This window comes from Ctenopharyngodon idella, chromosome 2, assembly GCF_019924925.1.
Source record: "Ctenopharyngodon idella isolate HZGC_01 chromosome 2, HZGC01, whole genome shotgun sequence".
NCBI lineage: Eukaryota > Metazoa > Chordata > Actinopteri > Cypriniformes > Xenocyprididae > Ctenopharyngodon > Ctenopharyngodon idella.
Window position 1 is genome coordinate 14,529,500 of NC_067221.1, and position 21,561 is coordinate 14,551,060.

The window sequence follows — 21,561 nt, forward strand, 5'->3', positions numbered from 1 at the left end:
GGGGCGATCGAGACGCTTTGGCTTAATTTTTTAGGACTCGTGTGGCACGCTTGATAGCGGCCAAAGAGCTTAGAACCCAAGAGGCGACACTTTGATACTTTTTGGGTAACAGCCACTAGATGGCGCTCCGGTAGTGCGGCGGCCATTATGGGCTGAAAATACTAACTGGAGCATAGAATCCTTCACATCTTACGCACCAAAAAACGGCGAATTTCACTGCCAAATCAGAAGCGCAATAGAACAGTTTTTTTTAAATTAAGTCACCAGTAAATTGTATGGCGACCACAGTAAATGTCGTATTGTCTTATATATGTTTTATTTTACCAGTTGTGGAATCCAACCATTCAACCATCTGAGGTAACGTAGTTAGCCTACTTCATCGAGTATTTCCATTTTATGCAACTTTACACATAGTAAATTAATATTTAATAAATTTAAGATCATCATGTTTGCAGCGAAAAATATAGATCTAGTGGAGTAATAGTAATAGTATCTAGGTCTGAACTGAAATAGGCTATTGTACATTTTAATGGATCACGCTACAAACATAACGATCTTACATGATGCATTGCTGTGTCCGTTATCCCATAATTCCCACTTTTGGACACTTTTGCTTCAGTGGACATTAGACAACACTGCAAAATCAAGCTGTTATATTCATATATTTATTGTCCAACATTCCCAATTTTTCTGATGCATGTCCTTAATTTAATTTCATATATTGGTATTAATTCAGTGTTTATAATGCTAATACTTTAACTTCAAAGAATTTAACCCAAACTGACTGGGTTTCTAGAGAGCAAAGGTTTTGTGAAAAAAGTGGAAGACTTAAACACAAAGTGTGCAAAATAAACTGTAAAAAGGATTTGATGATCACTAGTGATAGTATTTTATTCTGTGTTGTCATCATTCAGGTTGGATTTCAGCTTTAATGTACTTTTTTTTTTTTAACAAAGCAGCTGATATTGCCATAGAAACTAGTGGGCTGCCGACTCGCTTTCACCCCAAAATGGCGGAAACGCAGGCCCGGTGTTGCAATGGAACGTTCTATTGAGTGTCGCTTCTTGTTAGTGTATATTCTTTGTAGCGGCCCATAGAAACAGCCGCTAATGCTTCTATATTATGTCTATGTTCAAAACAGGAAATCATTTTGCGAAGCCATTGGTTCAATTGATTTAAAATTTAGAAAAACTTCGTTTCTCCCCTGTATGCCTCCTTGCAGAAAAAAACAATAAATACACACCCATGTTGCTTTACTTTTTTATTTATTCATGATTAAATATCCACATCACTAGTTAACAATTAATCACAATTATTTCTTTCATACCAAAAAATACATCTTAAATCAGAGAGGAGACAGTAAAATCAAATTTAGGACCATGTCTGTAGTCCATGTTGTCAGCATGCTCTTTTGGTGTGTTCTAGGGGTAGTACACACATTGTGAGTCCTAACAGACACACGAGGGGGCTCTTTTGCTGCCTAACTGGAGTGCTCTATCTACTTTTAAACATGCCGATTAGCCTACCAGTTACAGTTAGTCTCAAACAGATGTGCAACATGGATATCCAAACAACATTCAAGGTCTATGTGTCAGGTGCAGTTTTGTGGGAGGAATCATTGCTCCTGTGGTTACTGATTACCTCTAACCTTTCACCCCACTTTTTGCATCCTGTCTCAGGCTACTCAAGTCATTACCAGAATGCTGTGCCTTATCTATAGCCTACAAAAGGACATCCTCAGAGTCCTTTCAGTTTTTCGGTCCTCAGTCAAAATCACACTCCTCCTCCTCCTATTGATTACATTGTATTTAGTACGTGACCTGTGATGACAAAGAGAAAAAGTTACACACATATATATTCTTTGCTTCCTGAATACATTACATTTTAAAAACATTCTTGTTTGCCAGCCCTTTTCTTTTTTTTAAAAAAAAAAGGCAGTCTCACTTAAGAATAAAATCTGGAGAAATATTAATAGATGCAAAATCTTCACTTTGCTTCTCTATACAACCCAATCAAGAAGTGTTTTCCCTCTACGGGGTATAAAGTGTGAAACGTGTATTTACAAAACTGCTTTGAATGGACTGGTGCGGGGGACGTGAGAAGTGTACTTACACTGTGAGAGTGTTCATTCATCATGGAAAGGACAAAATAGAGCTGTCTGAAGGCATGAAAGGTTATGATCACTGTATCAAGAGTACAACACTGAAGTTTACTGGCACAGCCCCTGAACAGTACACACTAATCACAAAAGGAACTACAGACAGGACCGTTTGGCCAAGCGCAACTGCTCTACACTAAGCACACTGGCTCACACTTGTACAAACTGTATTTACAGAATGCTCTTTGAGACACAGGTACATGTTTTGCATTTTTGAGAAACTAGGGCTCTTTTTAAGGGAGCAAAATTAGGAAGATGTGCTCAGTCAATCATATCGCTCTATTTGTAGTATAAAACAACCATCATAAAGTGCATTTCAAATGCTCATCTGCTAATTATTTATTAGGATATTTGCATAATTTAATACTTCCTGGTCTCTGTTGTTCAGTTTTATATGGGATTTTTTTATTTCTTTGATGTTACACCATTACCACCATCAATGATATGCCATGACATCACAGTAAAATATCAGGAGAAAATGTAATATTTCACAACATGTAGTGAATCAAACCCTGTACAAACATAACCTTTTAACCAACAACAGCAACTTGTTTATTTTCTCTGCAGGCATTGTGCGGCTAAAGATATCTAGAGTAATATAACTACCAATAAAGTGCCCACAAATTCACTGTTAAACAGTGTCACTAGTCAAGAGCTTCAAAAAAGCAGCCCTACAATAGTAGGTTTGGAGAGTTTAAAACTATGATATTCAACTACTTTGTGAATAATACATCTCTTGGTAAAAAAACAAACAAACAAATAGCATTTCCTACTGTTTGATTAAATAGTCATTTCTAAACAACAGTTTATCAATTGCCATTGAATAAATAATAAGGAAATGCACTGTATTGCATTACATTAATGCTTAGTTAGGATCCATTTACTGTTAATGTAATGGCCCCTCCCACATGCCAGTTTATATGTTCAGTGCAAAAGTCTTCTACTTGTTGAACTTGGAAGTACAATACTTAATTCAAAGTGAAGGATGAATTGGACCTTTGAGCAAATAATCATGACCTGTGTACGGAGTGTAAACATTTCCATTCTAACTTTCTGACATCTTTCTTTATCCATCTATATTCCTTTCCATCCTGTCTGTTTAGTTTGCGTGCCACTGCCTTTTTCTCTTACTGTATCATGCTGTAGTTTATGTGTGTCATGTGTCCTATTAGTTCACAAGATGCTTTGAGAGAAATGGAAAGCGGAAGATGTAATCAGATGGTTAGACATCATAATGATACAGCTCATTGTTACAGTAATTTACGCAAACACGATACAGCAAACTCATTGAAGATGTAAATATGCTATTGTTTGAACAGCCTATACGTTTCAAATGATTAAGTTCTCATTTAAATACTAGGGGAGACCAGCGGTATAATTCTTGTGAGGTGGACAAAGTCAGTGGAACAAAGGAAGCAGATGGATGGATGGATGGTGGCTGGTTCGTCCCTTTTGACTGGGATTTAAGACAGCCCCACATACTAACAATACAAGGAGCTTAACTGCCATAATATGATGTAATAAGCTACATCTCGAGTGAGTTCTGGGGTTCCCATTGGAGAACATCTACTGCCAAACAGATACAGAGAGAAAAGAGGGTGTTGCCTCTAAATTAAGGTCTTTCTAATGGACAACACAGGCTTGTAGGAAGTTTAGAAAGAAACTCGGTGTTCACAGGCTAAAAGCTGTGCTTATAACAAAAATGATATATTAAGAGCTATGCGGCTGGACAACCATCCAACCATCTCCAAACATCTGGAGACTTCATCTCAAATCTAGCCTCAAACCAAACCCTGCGTTCGAACAGGAGCGCTGTAAATTAAGTCTTTCCCAAAACATGATCTCATAGGTGCTCTCCCAGCAAGGAATAAACAAAGAAAACTGAAACCAAGAAAAGAAGCTAATGAGAAGATGGGTTTTAAAGGGACAGGCTGTGTTGAAACGCCCTTCTCCTGCTGGTTTGCACCCATCTCATGGCTGAGTGAATGGGACAAGCTAGGTTGAGTGTGAGGACATGGCGGACCCCAGAGAAACACTGAGAGAGGTGCTGCGATGTGGGTGGGGGTGGCTGCCACTCAGGGGGGACCAGGAGATGATTTTAGCGCCGTGGTCCGTGCGAGCTCGTGCATTCTCGCGGAAGTTCAGCTTGTAGGACTCAGTCTGGTAGCAAAGAAATGGAAAAGCTGTATTACAAAGGTAACAACTCGATTTCATAGACATTGGCAGGAAAAAAAACACAAATAGGCACAGATTCGTACATCGCAATACGTCAACTTCAAAATATTCAAAATGGTTGATATTTCAAAAAAAAAAAGAAAAAAAAATGAAGATTTTCCTCCCTAATCTAATCTGTTCCCAGTATAAACAAGAGTTGTGCAGTATTCTGAATTGAACTGAGAATGTCTTTTAAATTTCAATTTAGTTTCTGAATTTGATTTGGGGTAGGAAACAGGATGTAGAATTGCTAATCGAATTTAAATCCTTGTTTAAATTTTTGAAAAATAGTATAAAAAGTCTTTTGAGCTTATAGCCCTTTATAGTTAGAGTAAATGACATTAGATATATACTATATGTTTTGTAATGCATATATTTCATTTTATTTAATAAATTAAGCTTTGTACACTCTGGTGTACAAAATCCAGAATGCATTACTAGTGAAGTGTTTTGAATGGTAAGGGTAACACTTCAGTATGGGGAACAATTCTCACTTTTAACTAGTTCCTTATTAGCCTACATATTGGCTGTTTATTAGTACTTATAAAGCATATATCAATGCCTTATTCTGCATGACCATATTCTACATCTCTTAATCCTACCCAATACCTGAACTTAACCACTACAACAACTACCTTACTAACTATATTAATAAGCAGTAAATTAGGAGTTTATTAAAGGGAAAAATCAAACTGTAGTTAATAGTGACTATGTGTTTCCTATACTAAAGTGTTCATTTTTCCATTCCAATTAAGATTTCAATTCAACTTCCAGTATAGTGTGGCCAATTCAATTCAAATTCCACCTCAAGAATTCAAAGGTAGACAATTCTTGAATTCTGATATCCACATTATAATATGTATTTCCATGCTTGTCTATATAAAGTGTCAAATAAGGGCTGAATCTGCCAAGTTTGCACTTACTTGTCCCAGGGATGCGCTTGTCCAGGCCCTGGGAGTCCCGGGGCCCTTCTCCCAAAGAAGGTACGGGAGTAGGAGAGCTCTCTTTCAGCCCGTTCTCTTTTGCCCCATTGCCTGCCTGCAAGGGCGGGGAGACGGCAGGGGGAGATGGACTTCCCTCAGATTTCTGCTGAACCCCCTCTCCCTGGAAACACATTGCAAATTCAAGGAGTCAAAAACAAAACAAAACAAAACAAAAAAATAAAGAAGACAAAGATGCATTTATTTAACAATAAATGCATCTTTATAAATTTAACAATACTTTATATACTTTTTGTGCTGAACAAGTACACAAGATACACTACCGTTTAAAAGTTTAGGGTCGGTATGATTTTTTTCATGTTTTCATGCATTTATTTTATCAAAAATACAGTAAAACAGTAATATTCTTTTCTGAAAAATCCAGTATAAACCAGCATGAATTCCATTTTGGTCCAGGCTGGTTTTTTAGTAGGATTGTGAAATAATATAAGATACTGTGATGGCAATGCTGAATTTTCAGCGTGTCACATGATCGTTCAGAAATCATTCTAATATGCTGATTTGCTGCTCAAGAAACATTTCTTATCATTATCAATGTTGAAAACAGTTGTGTTGCTTAATTTTTTGTGAAACATCTTTACTGTTGTGCATCTTTTTCTGAATAAAAGTATTAATTTATTTTAAAAAATCTTACTGACCCCAAGCTTTTGAAAAAATAAAAAATAAAATAACCAAGTGCAAAAACATACATGCACACAGACTAAATGAGTGGTGCTCAGCCATGTGAGGTGCCATAAACCTGACCAAATTTCTATATGCTGAGGGGGTTAAATCTCCTTACAAACTGTCTAGCTCATATTCTCTTTTCCATGTGGGTAACTAAGGAATTATTTTATACATTGGTTGTTATGCTCGACCTTCAGTGGGCATATTTAATATGGTCTATACAGTATTATATTACCCTGCATGTGATTGTGGACCACATACTGGACCACATCATGTAACTATGACTTTGGTGTGCAATACTTAAAATAAATTCTCTGGTACTGCTAATTATTAAAATGAAGGTAGGTACTTTACTTGTTTTTGAAAGAACCCCACGAAAATACACTGCCCGGCCAAAAAAAAAGTCGTTGTTTGGATTTTAACAGGCAAATACTTAAAGGGTTAGTTCACCCAAAAATGAAAATAATGTAATTTATTACTCACCCTCAAGACCTTCGTTGATCTTCGGAACACAAATTAAGATATTTTTGATTAAATTCGATGGCTCAATGAGGCCTTCATAGCCAGCAATGACATTTCCTCTCTCAAGATCCATTAATGTACTAAAAACATATTTAAATCAGTTCATGTGAGTACAGTGGTTCAATATTAATATTATAAAGCGACGAGAATATTTTTGGTGCGCCAAAAAAAAACAAAATAACGACTTATATAGTGATGGCCGATTTCAAAACACTGCTTCAGGAAGCTTCGGAGCATTATGAATCAGCGTGTCGAATCAGCGGTTCGCTTTATAATATTAATATTGAGCCACTGTACTCACATGAACTGATTTAAATATGTTTTTAGTACCTTTATGGATCTTGAGAGAAGAAATGTCGTTGCTGGCTCTGGAGGCCTCATTGAGCCATCGGATTTAATCAAAAATATCTTAATTTGTGTTCCGAAGATTAACGAAGGTCTTACGGGTGTGGAAAGTCATGAGGGTGAGTAATAAATTACATTATTTTCATTTTTGGGTGAACTAACCCTTTAAGAGTCTATGGATGGATCATTATTACAGTGATCATTATGTTTCTAGCATGTTATATGTTTGGCAACGGTTCTTTTAACCCTTAAAGATGGAGTATGTAGCTTTTCATTTCTTAAACAACCATGTATTAAGGCCATATAGTAAACAACCATATTCCAGGATGACAATGTCAAGATTCATCAGGCTCAAATTGTGAAAGAATTGTTGGGAGGGAGCATGAAGAATCATTTTCACACATGAATTGGCACTGACCTTAACCTCAGTATAGGTTTTTGGGATGTGCTAGAGGAGACTTTACAGAGTGCTCACCTCTTGCATTGTAAATACAAGATCTTGACTGAAATACGATGCACCTCTCTATGGAAATAAATGTTATGTTATTTCCATCAAGAGGTGCATACATTTTTGGTCAAGATCTTGTATTTACAATGCAAGAGGTGAGCACTCTGTAAAGTCCACTCTAGCACATCCCAAAGACTTTCAATGAAATTAAGGTCTGGACTCAGAGGTGCCAATTCATGTGTGAAAATGATTCTTCATGCTCTCTGAACCATTCTTTCACAATTTTAACCCTGGTGAATCTTGACATTGTCATCCTGGAATATGGCCATGATGTGTCTTCCTACATGGTTGTTTAAGAAATGAAAAGCTACATACTCCATCTTTAAGGGTTAAAAGATCCGTTGCCAAACATATAACATGCTAGAAACATAATAACCACTGTGATAAAGATCCATTCATAGATTCTTAAGTATTTGCCTATTAAAATCCAAATAGTGACACTTTTTTTTTGCCGGGCAGTGTATAATATCAATAATGAAAGAGGGATGGTTTCTAATATGTAATATCCTCTCAAGCTATTTATTACCACTTTAACATTGCCACCTCCTGGTTCATGGCCTACATTGTCCAGTGATCCCACTTTGGCCTTGGCCTTGACATTCACCTTATGGGATTCAATCTTCACTTCACCACCACCTGAGAGAGAGCAATCATCATTCACATGGCTATTTATTGCATGTACTCACAATGAGATTCCGTTCACAGTAATAGGCAATATTAAAATTGATCCATCTCATACCTGGCTTGTGCTTTATGTTGTCCTTGGATCCACATTTTGCGGTCACTTTGCTCAAGTCAACCTTTTTACTTAAAATCTGAACCTGGAGACCATGAGTAAAAAGTTGCTAGATTGAATTGTCATTTGTTTCTTATGATGGAATGGATGTCTTTAGACTAGAGGACAGTCAAACTAACTCATTGTAAGCTGATCTGGTTATATGTGGCTCATCACATGCTTGTACTTCTATGAGCAACACATTGTTATGAAATGAGTTAACATAAGAAAGGTGACACTGTACACTTACATTTCCTCCACCAGGTACATGCTTGATATTGTCCTTGGAGCCACATCGGGAGGTTATATGGCTGAAGTCCAGTTTTTTGTGGACTATCTGAACCTGAACATAGCACAACAGCACAGAGGACGCATTGTCATTAGTTATTCTACCGTAACACATGCAAAACAGAAGCTACGAAGGCTATGAGTGTGTTAAACAATGCTGTACTATTGTAAATCAAAAGTAAAAAGTAGCACACCACCACTGAAAATACAAAATCATCATGTTCATGTCAAGTAGTTGAATTTTAATGATCAAGCTACTCATTAATTTGCACAAAACAGTTATTTTCTCTTTCTTGGAGATGTAAGCTGATTCCTGAACGTTTTATGTGGCCGCCCTCTGGTAGATTCAAATAAATGTTCATTGTCTGCTGTGTTGTTTGGTGCAGTATTTGTTTGTGTGACTCATATATTTGTTTGGACAGAGTAACGGCAGGCCAGGAACACTCTGTCTGACTCAGAGGGTGTTTTTCACAGCCTAAAGCTCAGTTTATTGCGTTAATCTCAGGTATTGCTTTAACACTCGAGGGACTACAGTCTAACTCTGATTCATTTGACCTGCTGTAATGGACCACTCCAGGAAAAACAAACAGGATTTGGAGCTAACTGTATAGCTCAAAGGCTGTTCCGAAAACTGATGAATTTGCTGAAAACAAAAAAACATGATCATGATGATTCTTTGAGCAGCAAAGAAACACCATTAGCAAAGTTTACTTAGTAATTAACATGCAAAGTGCTGTTGGATAATTTCTATGGAACTGCATACATGAGATAGAGTAACAGATATACAGAGGCACAATTTCTCAAAACACACATCTGGCATTGTGAAACAACAGGAGGCTGTAGGTGATCTTGGGAGATAAAACACATTTTGTAATACACAGAATTTTTGAATGCAAGGAAAAGATTTTTTTTAAACAACAGGCTAATAATATATTTTAAACAAGATAATGCAATACAGATAATATGACTCGAAGGCACCCCACTGTCCAATATGACATTCAAAGGCACCCTACAGTATACTATATTAACAGAACTATAATATATCTGTTAACGATATAACATTATTATCAGAAACTAGGAGTGTAGATATATTATAGGTAAATAAATTAACCACATTTCATGTAGTGATTCCAGAAGTTTCAAGAATGTCATGTTCTTAAATTAAGACTATAGTTACTGAGGAAAATATAATATAATATAATATAATATAATATAATATAATATATTATAATATAATATAATAATATGTGACCCTGGACCAAAAATCCAGTCATAAGGGTCAATTTTTTGAAATTGATATTTATATCAACTGAAAGCTGAATAAATAAGCTTTCCATTGATTTATGGTTTGTTAGGACAATATTTGGCCAAGATACAACTATTTGAAAATCTGGAATCTGAGAGTGTAAAAAAATCAAAATATTGAGAAAATCGCCTATAAAGTTGTCCAAATGAAGTCCTTAGCAATGCATATCCACTCACAAAAATACATTTTGGATATATTTACAGTAGGAAATTTACAAAATATCTTCATGGAACATGATCTTTACTTAATATCCTAAAGATTTTTGGCAAAAAAGAAAAATCGATAATTTTGACCCATACAATGTATGGTTGGCTATTGCATCTTGGCATCGTTGTCCTTATTTTGTGTTAGAATTTTTTTAAAGAAATTAATAGTCCCATTTTTCATTTCATACATTCTCCAAGAATAGCTACAGTCTCCTTTGTGTTGCAAGAAAGGTGAGATAAATAGCACATATTATATGTGCAGTGGAAACACATTTTTCGCCCTTAAAAGCGAAAGCAAGAGTGCAAATAATCCAACGTAGGGTAAAAAATTAATTGAACTACAGAGTGTTGATACAACTGCTGAGTCTGTACAACATGCAGTTATGTTATTTTTGGACATGGTTAGTGCAAAGCTTAAGAACAAAAACACTATGAAATTCAACTGGTAACAATGGTAAACCAGACTACAAATATTCCACAAAGAGTGGCACAATGTTCATGGGTGAACTACTGAGAGACACAATGGTGTGGTGTTAAATCCACAGAAGACATACAGGGACAAAGTTGCATTGCTCTAATGATATTTTTTAAGTATGTGGACAAGTTTATCTACAACAACAACAAATGTGCTCTCATGGTCATTCAGAAAACCATTTTACCCTAATTTCAGTTCACAAACTGTATGTCTTTAAGTGTTTAGTGGTTCTGTGTACTCAAAAATGTGGGTTTGCTAAACCAGTTTCTACAGGATCTGAAGATCTTTGGAAAGACAGCGAGAGTAAGAGCAGAGAGTGATACTGAGGCAGTGAGTCAGGGAGATGTCATTGGGAGGGACTCACTTTGCCCTGGCTGGTCTTTGGCAGAGCATCGGTCTTGCCCTGGGCTGCAGAGACCTGAGGAGACAAGCACCCCTTTAGTCAGTGCAGTGCAGGGAGGAGATACAGAAAGCCCAGGGTCTCAAGGTCAGAGGAATAGGATGTACCACAATGACTGAGTCAGTATGCTAAGGTTACTTTTGAATCTGGAAGAATCACCTGACAGTTTGTCTGATAAATTGTGCAGGAGAAATAGTGTGTTTAACTGTGTGTCTGTTTAATTAACTACAAAGCAGATCTATGGCACCATTGAAACTTAAACGGATAGTTCACCCCAAAATGAAAATTCTGTCATTTTCTCACCCTTACTTTGTTTCAAACCCGTATGATGGGCGATTTCAAAACACTGCTTCATGAAGCGCCGAAGCTTTACGAATCTTTTGTTTCGAATCAGTGGTTCGGAGCGCCAAAGTCACGTGATTTCAGTAAACGAGGCTTCGTTACGTGATAAGTGTTTCAAAATTTCAATGGTTCACCACTGGGGGGCGTGACTTTGGCAGTTTGATACGCGCTCCGAACCATTGATTCGAAACAAAAGATTCGTAAAGCTTCGAAGCTTCATGAAGCAGTGTTTTGAAATCGCCCATCACTAGATATTGTTGCATAAAGTCGTTATTTTGTTTTTTTGGTGCACAAAAAGTATTCTCGTCGCTTCATAACATTAAGGTTGAACCACTGTAGTCACATGAAACTGTTTTAAATATGTCTTTAGTAGCTTTCTGAGCACTGAAAGTGTTAATTGTCTGGCTGGCAATGGAGGCCTCACTGAGCCATCGGATTTTATGAAAAATATCTTAATTTGTGTTCCGAAGATGAACGAAGGTCTTACGGGTGTGGAACGACATGAGGGTGAGTAATTAATAACAGAATTTTCATTTTTGGGTGAACTAACCCTTTAATGGAAGGTTTCATAAAAATATGTTTTAATTTTAAAGATATATTGTGGCCTTTAGTTGACAGTCACTGTTTGAAATCCAAATGCATTGTGTTTTCTAGATTCTTCCTGATAAGAGAAAAACCTTTAGGGAATCCTGTTATAAGGTCTTTTTTATTTCAAAGAGATGGCTGGGAGATGGCTATGGAAAACAGACAAATTCATTCTACATAAATTCTGTAAGAAAAGTTAAGGATCGATCAGATGAATAATGGCAATTTACATTGACCAGCAGCGATATGAGACATACGTATGAGAAACAACTTCAACAGAATTCGAGATTTCTTAATGCGTTTAATGGCAGCAATAGTGCAGAACATGTACTTATGATCATGTGTTGCCAAATAATGCATCAAATTTATTCTAAATCTGTAAAGAAAATAATGAGGTTAAGTGCAGTATCTATGCGTGTCTCTAAAAGCCCAGATTATTTAATTCCTTGCGCATATGCAAATTCTCCTGGTTCTGTCCTGACCAATCAACTTACCTTGCCTCCTCCAGGCTGGTACTTCATGTTATCGGTGGAACCTATCTTGGAGCGCACGTTTTTTAGATCCGGCAGCGGTGCGTTGGTGGGCCGAACGTTCCGGGGGGCTCGAGGCACAGGAGGCTTCCTCTCTAGGGGAGTCTGCTTGGGTACGGGGGGTTTGGTGATGCGGGATGGACGAGGGGTCGGGGTCCCATTGGTGGCTGCTGTGCTGGTTGCAGAGGATGGTGTGCGAGTTGTCCTTGGAGTTGTTTTAACTGCGAAAACATGAAGCAAATGCACATTAAGTACTGAAGCAGAAAACAACACAACACAAGAGGTTTAATACAGTATGCATGTGAGAGGTCATAGACAGTCATTGACCTCAAGAATTTTTCTTCTTCCTAAGCCACTGCAAAAGTGGCAAGCCCTCATCACGAAGAGAGGAGTTGAAGGCTCTATTAGTGTGATGGTTTGAGACAAGCCTCTGTGAGTAAGTCTATCGCTGACTATGTCAGCAGCTTCAGATTTGATGACTAACAAATGCACTAGTCAGTGTGTATTAGCTCAGAACTGCTGTGTTTTCCCACCCTTCTCTTTAAGCCTCCATCAAAGCATCATTTAGTAACAGCTACAGACAGGTAAGCACCTTTATTTGCACATAAGCACCTCTGCTGACCACTGTAAAGATGATCTCTCCACTTTTGAATCTCTATAGTCTTGGATCGTCTCTGTTTATTTGACCAGGATCTATTTCTCTACATTATTTAATTTAATCTAATTTAATGTTTGTTATTCAAGTCTCTGCTAATTGAAACATTTGTCTTAATATCTTGATGGCTTGTTTGTTATATATTGGAAAAATATTGCAGCACACAGTTAATTACACTTCATATTACATCCATTCTCATAGCTTTAGATGGTTTAATGATTTATATTGCACCTAAATATGGCGAGACCGTTCGGAAATCGCAAGTTCCAAACTCACTGGCTGCCCTAAAGCAACTTCTGGGAGTTAAAATGCACAGGAGTTAGAATTTACTAGTCAAGTGGGAAATAAATGTTTTGTTTATAAGGTACAGCACTGTTACGATAAGCCAGGAAAACTAGTCATTGAATTCTGACACAATCTTCATATTATATCAAAATATAATATCAAAATAGATAAGAAAACGGCTTCATTCTCACCTGGTGCCTTTTTCACCTCTCCTGCTTGGTTTTCAGTCTTTGTAGCTATAAACAACACACAATCAAATTAAATTAAGTACATTTTAATGTCATTACATCATTATGCCTCACTTAACCTTAACCTGAGATCCTATATACTGTACCTTAGTCATGGTATTGCCATATTTAATCTTTTGACAGGAATCAAAATGAGGCTGTGAGAGACAGAGGTACAGTATATTCAACTGATTGTACTGTTGTTTAGCAACATGCCAATTGTTTGGCTGACAAAACAGCTTTACAAAATCTTTCAGTGGACAAAAACAGTTTTGACCTTCATACTATGCATGCCATTGTAAATATGCCATTGTCTATGACTCACAGCCTAATTTTTATCCATGTAAAATTCAATGTGCTGTCTACCCTGACTAAATTCTATATGACGGAACAACTCACCTGAGGAGGGTCGGGCAGAGGTGGTAGCTGGGGTGCTTGTGCCGTTTTTAGAGTTAGTAGCAGATGCAGCTTTAGCCTTTGGCACTGGAGGGCGACGCTGGGTTGCTGTGCCAGTCTCAGAAGACTGATATAAACAATAAGACATCAGAATGCTGAATGACCAGGCATAATCAGTTGACGTCAAGAGGTTGATTAGATGAGTAACATACACAGTGGCTTAAAGGGTTAGTTCACCCAAAAATTAAATTTTTGTCATTTATTACTCACCCTCATGTCGTTCCTAAACCGTAAGACCTTCGTTCATCTTCGGAACACAAATTAAGATATTTTTAATGAAATCCAAGAGTTTTTTTTATTCTCAATAGAAAGCAACGAAATTACCACATTCAATGTCCAGAAAAGTAATAAAAATATCGTTAAAATAGTCAACATTCAACCTTAATATTATGAAGCAACGAAAATACTTTTTGTGCGCAAAAACAACATAAAAATAACGAATTTATTCAACAAATTCATCTCTCTCCTGTCATTATCATATGCTATTTACGTTGCAGCGCTTCCTTGTTTACGTCCGAACACTGGCTCAGTATTGGTCGGCTCCTGCGTCAGCATCACACACATGCGTCGTGCTGCTCATGTGAACAGCGTCGGCCAATACTGAGTCGCTAAACATGTAAACATGGAAGCACTGCAACGTAAATAGCATTTGAGAATGACAGGAGAGACAAATTTGTTGAATAAAGTTATTTTTGTTTTGTTTTTGCGCACAGAAAGTATTCTCGTCGCTTGAATGTGGTAATTTCGTTGCTTTCTATTGAGGATAAAAAACCTCTTGGATTTCAGTAAAAATATCTTAATTTGTGTTCAGAAGATGAACGAAGGTTTTATGAATGATGAACGAAATGAGGGTGAGTACATAATGACAGAAATTTAATTTTTGGGTGAACTAACCCTTTAAGGGTGGCTTAATGCTTGAGGGTGATTGTTCAATTAAGACAGAGTTTGGCTACTTGAAATCTTGAAAAAAAATGTTTTATCACATGACCCTGATTAAAGATCAGATCACGGTCTTGACCAATCTACAAGTGGATTTTGGTATAGTGGCTATTGGTGTGGATTTTTGATATTGCATGTGATGGTAATGACTTTGTAATGAAGGTAAACCTTGAATTTACTAATGCGACAAGTTTGCTAGCAGTCAATTAACTCAAATTAATCAGCTGTTTCCATATTAAGATTTGAAGCATATTATAATCTACTCTTCACAGAGGGATTTTTTTAAATAATAATAAAAAAGTCCCCTAACTGAAAAATCACCCATAGAAACAAGCAGACACTTGATAAAAAGGCGAGAATGAATTATAGATTAATTATATTCCTCAAGATCCATGCATGAAAGTTGGAGAAAAAGCAGTTTAAAACCTGATGTCAAAAGAGAGGCATGTAATTAGTCTTTATTTGATATCTGTCCTTGGAAAAAATTTATGAGACAGAACATAACTGCACCTCATATTTTATCAGTGGCCTAAAAGCATGCCTCTCTCTTGAGATTTTGCTGGTGATTGAAATTTTGAATTAACAGTGACACAGACGGCAAGCCATGGGTTGATTTTAAAGGATGAGATGGGCACTGGAGGATGTTGCAAAAGTCTCCCCTGTGGATTGTAGGCTGGGTGCCAAACCACAGATGAGGGAAATGGTGTTAACTCACCTTGGCCTTAGTCTCAAGAGTAGATGTGGAGGTGGGGGTTTTCTTGGTACCAGCAGTGGGGGTTGTTGCCTTGGGCATAGGGCTTTTTTTATTGGCAGAGTTGGTGGTGGGAGAGGTACGTTTGGTGGCACCAGCACTGTCTCCAGTGGACAGCGAGTTTGGTCTTGCTGAGCTTTGTTTGGTTGACCCAACTGAAGGCTATATGCATGTATTTGCAAAAAGTACAAAAGAAAATGCAAACGTGGGAGCATGATAAAATCAAAGTAGCAGCAATGGTTGTAAAAATTGTTCATAAATCATAAGTTGTGCGTTTGGGTAACATCTTTAATCTTTATAAAGATGGAAAAATGGGAGCAAACACCTCTTCTTCTCAAATGTGGCAGTTTAAATCAAAGTTACAGTAGCATATCAGATGAATGAAATCCCTTTGTGTTTCAGACTTACCTTGGTCTTACTGTCCGGGCTGGTCACCTCCTTGCTCCTGTTTGCTGTTGGAGACTTAGCAGGTCCTTTTGCAGCCGTCACATTCTTCTCAGCTTTGGCTGTCTTGTCTATTTTTTCTCCGTTGTCTTTCTTCTCCTCTTTCTCCTTGTTCGTCTTCTCAGGTTTGTCTACTTTCTCAACCTTGTCCTTTTTCTCAGCTTTATTATCATGTTTCTCCTCTTTCTCGACTTTCTTCTCATCTTTGATGATCTGCTCACTCTTCTGAGTCTTATCCGTGCTGTCTGTTTTCTTTGTAATGTCATCTTTCTTGTCCAGGTGATCAGTCTTCTCCATTTTCTCAGGCTTGTCTTGCTTCTCACTTATGTCAGTGTTTTCCATCTTCAGAGCAGATGGCACATTCTCCATTTTCTCCTTGGCTGTCTTATCTTCTTTTACTTTAAAAAAAAAAAGACAAATTTGAAATTTATTTAATCAAGCAAATGAGTAGTTATTATCTTATGAGCACATGTTTGTTCACACAGGGCTTTTGGTTGTAGTTTAATATTCAAGGTATTTTAGGAACATAAATTATCAGTAAGCTGCACTTGATGCCTCAGTCTCAGTACATTCTGACAATAAGAATGAGGGTAGATGAGCAGGAGAGGTCATGGAAAAGGGCACAGAAAGTGCCTTGAGCGGACAGACAGAAAAGCACATTGTCAGCCTGGATGCCTTATGTAACTTGGCACCATTCTCTCCACAAAGTGAAAAATCAATGGCCAACAGAAGACCAAAACATCAAAAACAAATTGTGTGTGTGAGTGAGAGAGAGAGAGAGAGAGAGAGAGAGAGAGAGAGAGAGAGAGAGAGAGAGAGGAAAAGAAAGAAAGAAAGAAAGAAAGGATGAAAAATATTAATTGAAAGAGGTGATGAGCCAACATAATGCCGCAAACATCCAGTTTATTATATATATATATATATATATATATATATATATATATATAATTTTTTTTTTTTTTTTAATTGTAGCTAAATTTATGTAAAGTATACTTTTATTATATTTTTGTAGGTCTCTTTTGTATTTTGTACCAGGCGATTTTGTCCTTTATAGCAGCTGATTTTCAAACTAAAATCAGCTAGGATTTTCTCTGTAACACTTTTGAATAATGTTCTTGAAGAATATAATTCTTAAGTCATCATTAATTAGAAATTTAGAAATTTGTTAATAGTTAATGATGGAATTGTTAAGAACATTTAGAACAGACCCCCTGTGGTACCTTCAGGGATGCCTAGATGAAAACCTTGGTTCCTCTGAATCCCTTTGCACAGTTTCAGACAGATAAATGAGTGGTATACGTGTCAAACGTGGGCTTATCTCAGTACAGCAAAAGAAAACTATGACAAAAGGACATCCAAATGTTACTCTGGTGATATATTGTATATCCCTGCTGGTGGCCAGAGGCACACACAGCAAATCTTATCCATCTTTCTGTCAATCTTATACTCGTATCTGTGACCTCTGCATCTGACAATCTGTCTTCATCAGGTGTGTTAATACACAGACATGCATACACAATGAAAACAGCGTACCATCTGCTGGAGCATTTGAAGAAACTGGTTTAACACCCAAACCCCATTTGACCCCACTTCAATGAAAAAATGTTTTAAAGGCACAGTATGTAAGTTTCGCCTCTAGAGGTCGCTTATTCAAAACAATAACAAAGGGGTAGATGGATGACGCCATGAATGAGCATGGAATCATGGGAGTTGTCATCTTCACTTCCCCAGCCGATGGAAAACAAACCAACGGGATTCAGGTCATAAATTGTTTATTGGTAAGCTAATGTATTAAAGTTTTATTAACGTTACTGTGGTATGAAGCAGGAAGGGGCTGAAAGCCCGGGACATTTTACTTAGCTGTTTTTATTATGCTTATATGCCGCAGTCGGCCTCTGCCGCTCCTTTTGTTTTGTTGTTTATGCTTATTTTACGATTACAGTTATGTTTAACATTCACCTTCTTCTTCCCTGAACTTGAACTTTGTCACAGTTACGTTCGAACACCTAAATTCACATTATTTTATTTCATTCTAATGAAACAGCCGCAAGTGCTAAATTACTACTCATACCGGTCACTTTATCTGATGAATTAAAACTGTGGGGTAACGCAGCACAAACATGTTACTCACGGTAAATCAAGAAAGCAAGAGATTCAAACAATAAGACTGTGCTGAAAAAGACTAACAATCAGTTTTCTGTTGATAAAGGTATCCAAACAGTTGCTCACCTGTCTAATAAAACACATAATACATTAAAGCCTCTTTGTTGTTTCTGTGGTTTTCTATGCTTGGAAATCGAGGGTTTTGCGGATATGACATCGCTGACAGGAGACACGGGACATTACACTGGTTAAAATAGCTGTTTTCTCTGGATTTAAACATTATTAGAAACATTTGGGATAATGTAAGTACACAAGTCAACAAAATATATAACATTGTTCTAGTGGTTTTTGGATGCTTTAATCCAAAAATCTTAGATATTTGCTTTTAAGTGTCTTAAAATGTAGAATATGCGTACATGACAAGCTGAAAACTGTTAGATATAACTGAAATCCACATTGAAGAGTTAACTATTCTAAGCTAAATAATCTAACCCTCTCTCTTTTTATTTCACTCTATCAGCTGTGCTTAATATAATTTTTCAACGGCAACAATCTATAACAGACCATTGAGAGAATGTTTGTCACAAAACAAAATACACTACTGTTCAGAAGTCTGGAGTTAGTAATATTTTTTTTTTTTAAATTACTTTTACTCACAAAAGTAATTAAAAAGTAATTCATTTCAAGGACACATTAAATTTATCAAAAGTAAAGCCTATAAGTATTAAGATTTCCATTTCAAATAAACTTTATATTCATCAAAGAATCGTGAAAAACAATGTATCAGTGTTTCCACAAAAATATTAAGCAGCACAACTGTTTTCAACATTGATAATAATAAGAAATGTTTCTTGAGCACTAAATCAGCATATTAAAATGATTTCTGAAGGATCACGTGACACTGAAGACTGGAATAATGGCTGTTGAAAATTCAGCTTTGCCAAAGAAACAAACTACATTTAAATATATTAAAATACAAAATAGTTATTTTAAATTACCATAGATGCTGAAATGGTGAGCATAAAAGACTAAGTTAAAAAATATTTGAAAATCTTATCGACCAAAAACTTTTGAATGGTAGTGCATGTTCAGCTCTGTCACACATACTATGTAAAGGCAGATATTCTGAATTAAACATCTGTTTATGCGTAGGGACTGGTACACGTTGTAATCCAATAACCATATACTGAATAGATCACAAACCTACACTAGATTGTAGACCATTGCAGACCTTGAAACCTGCACCATTGATATCACAGTCGCTTATCTCACCTACCATCACAAACACCTTTGGGCTGAATGTCACGGGATGAAACAGCATTCCCACTTTCCGACAGCTTTTGCGGTGACTGTATCCTGCCAGAACTCTGTGGCACACCAGCAGGCTGTTCTTTCTTTGTAGTAGGGTCTAATGGGATACTCGTGGATGGCGAAACGCTGTGTTTGTCCTCTGTGGTGAAATATTTGACGGCGGTCTGGGGTGGCGGCACATCCTTGCCTGGATATTTATCGGGCAGCGGGAGGCTAGCAGGCACTGTCAGGTGGGTACTATCTGACATTGTGCGCTGGACCACTCGGTTCTGTTGCATAGGGGGTGATATGGGTGGGCGTGTCTCCGTTTTGCCCTCAACCATGCCCTCCACGTAGTTGTCATTCACCACGCCGATCACGCAATAATTCGGTGTGGGGCCTGTTTTTGAGATGCTGCGGGGCGGATCCCAATCGCTGTCTGAAGATGTCAAGATGGCACTCGGCGGTGAAGGTCTTGATGTCACCCCGTTGGTGGAAAGGGCTTTCCCTGGAGACACGGGTGACGGAGAGGATGAGAGGCTTGTGGGGCTTTCTGCTGTACTGCCCAAATTCTTCCCGCCCCTGCTGCATGGGTGACTGGTTGCCCGTTGGTCCACCTCCTGGCTAAGTGCTGTCGTTTTGGTGGAAAGGTCCTGCTTGTCGTCCTCTAACAGTCTGGAGGATTGCAGACTGCCTGGCTGCCCCTGCTGCCAGTTCCAGCCCTGGGCAGCTGTTGACGATGCCAAGCTTGGCATGGAGGGTGGCACTGAGCACAGATCTCTGCACTCTGAACGCTGGGATGACATCCTTACGATCCTTGCCTCTCTAGATATATTTGTGCCGTGTCAAGGTGTCTATCCGTCAGTAAACGGCATTGACTGAGATGAGTTAGTCTATAGCGCCGGTCTCTAAACCTCCCTCAACGCTGAGGCTGAGATGACTCTGCGTCTCTCTCCCAAATCCCCCTCCTCTCTCTCGTTCTCTCTCTCACCCTAATTCTGTCCGCACATTCCTTCCAAGTCTTCGATCACGTGATTGTATGAGCCGCGTCCTTATTGGCCGCTCTGCACTGAAAACCCTTGCTTTTAGCATCCAGCGTGTTTATAAATACCCCTTTCTCTCTCTCGCACTCACACATTGTCTCGTTTGGCACTCAGAATGTTCTAGCAGACGCAAGCGTTCACCTTTACCCTTCAGCGGTGGAGGATGTCATTATTGCCTGGTCCTCAGGTGCTGTGTCCCTCAATGAACACCATAACATCGTTATCAATCACATTTTAATCGTATATCAGCTTATTGGAGATCTGAACCATTATATTCCTCTGTCTCTCACATATGAGGCTGATGGAAGTGTGACCTCTGTTGTTTATTGTGCCTTTCACTCTATAGAGACACTATGTTCCTTGTGAGATTGTATTATAGGGATTGTTCACCAAAAAAGAAAAGTCTGTCATCATTTACTCACTCTCTTGGTTTATCAAACCTGTAGGACTTTCTTTCTGCAAACCAAAAGATATTCTAAAGAATGTCTTTGCCAATACAATGAAAGACAATGAGGACCAAAAAAAGACATTAAAAACGACTATTCCATTACGAAAATACAATATGATTGCGGATAACATAGAAAAAAAATGCTAAATGCAAATTATATAATGCAATTAAAGGGTTAGTTCACCCAAAAATGAAATTTCTGTCATTAATTACTCACCCTCACATCGTTCCACACCCGTAAGACCTTCGTTCATCTTCAGAACACAAATTAAGATATTTTTGATGAAATCTGAGGTTTTTTATCCCTCATATAAAGCAACGTAATTGCCACATTCAAGGTCCAAAAAAGTAGTAAAGACATCGTTAAAATAGTCAACGTGACTAGCATCTGCTAATACGGAGTCGCCGTTCTGGCGTAGAAACCGGAAGCGCTGCACTATATGTACAACGTAAACAGCATAGGAGAATGACAGGGGAGAGAAGAAATTGTTGAATTAGTCTTTATTTTTGTTTTGTTTTTGCGCACAAAAAGTATTCTCATTGCTTCATAACATTAAGTTTGAACCACTGTAGTCACGTTCACTATTTTAAAGGTGTCT

The 21,561-nt window shown here is 37.7% G+C and overlaps 1 protein-coding gene across 14 annotated transcripts in view; it reads right to left on the bottom strand.

The window, feature by feature from the left end:
• Positions 1-4,147: 4,147 nt before the first annotated feature.
• The window catches only part of map4l (microtubule associated protein 4 like), a 39,610-nt gene continuing 22,196 nt past the window's right edge, over positions 4,148-21,561 (bottom strand). For 5 of the 14 annotated variants that reach the window (XM_051918401.1, XM_051918361.1, XM_051918479.1 and 2 more), the window contains 11 exons: positions 16,043-16,476; positions 15,599-15,796; positions 13,888-14,011; positions 13,453-13,497; positions 12,286-12,542; positions 10,829-10,882; positions 8,440-8,532; positions 8,154-8,235; positions 7,941-8,050; positions 5,296-5,476; positions 4,148-4,318 (listed from right to left, as the gene is read on the bottom strand). In XM_051918401.1, the coding sequence (XP_051774361.1) occupies positions 4,314-4,318; positions 5,296-5,476; positions 7,941-8,050; positions 8,154-8,235; positions 8,440-8,532; positions 10,829-10,882; positions 12,286-12,542; positions 13,453-13,497; positions 13,888-14,011; positions 15,599-15,796; positions 16,043-16,476 (1,583 nt within the window). In that variant the 3' untranslated portion in view covers positions 4,148-4,313. Of the gene's footprint in view, positions 4,319-5,295; positions 5,477-7,940; positions 8,051-8,153; positions 8,236-8,439; positions 8,533-10,828; positions 10,883-12,285; positions 12,543-13,452; positions 13,498-13,887; positions 14,012-15,598; positions 15,797-16,042; positions 16,477-19,457; positions 20,452-21,561 lie in introns of those variants that run through there. The other 9 variants (XM_051918450.1, XM_051918488.1, XM_051918470.1 and 6 more) reach the window with 8 other exon arrangements.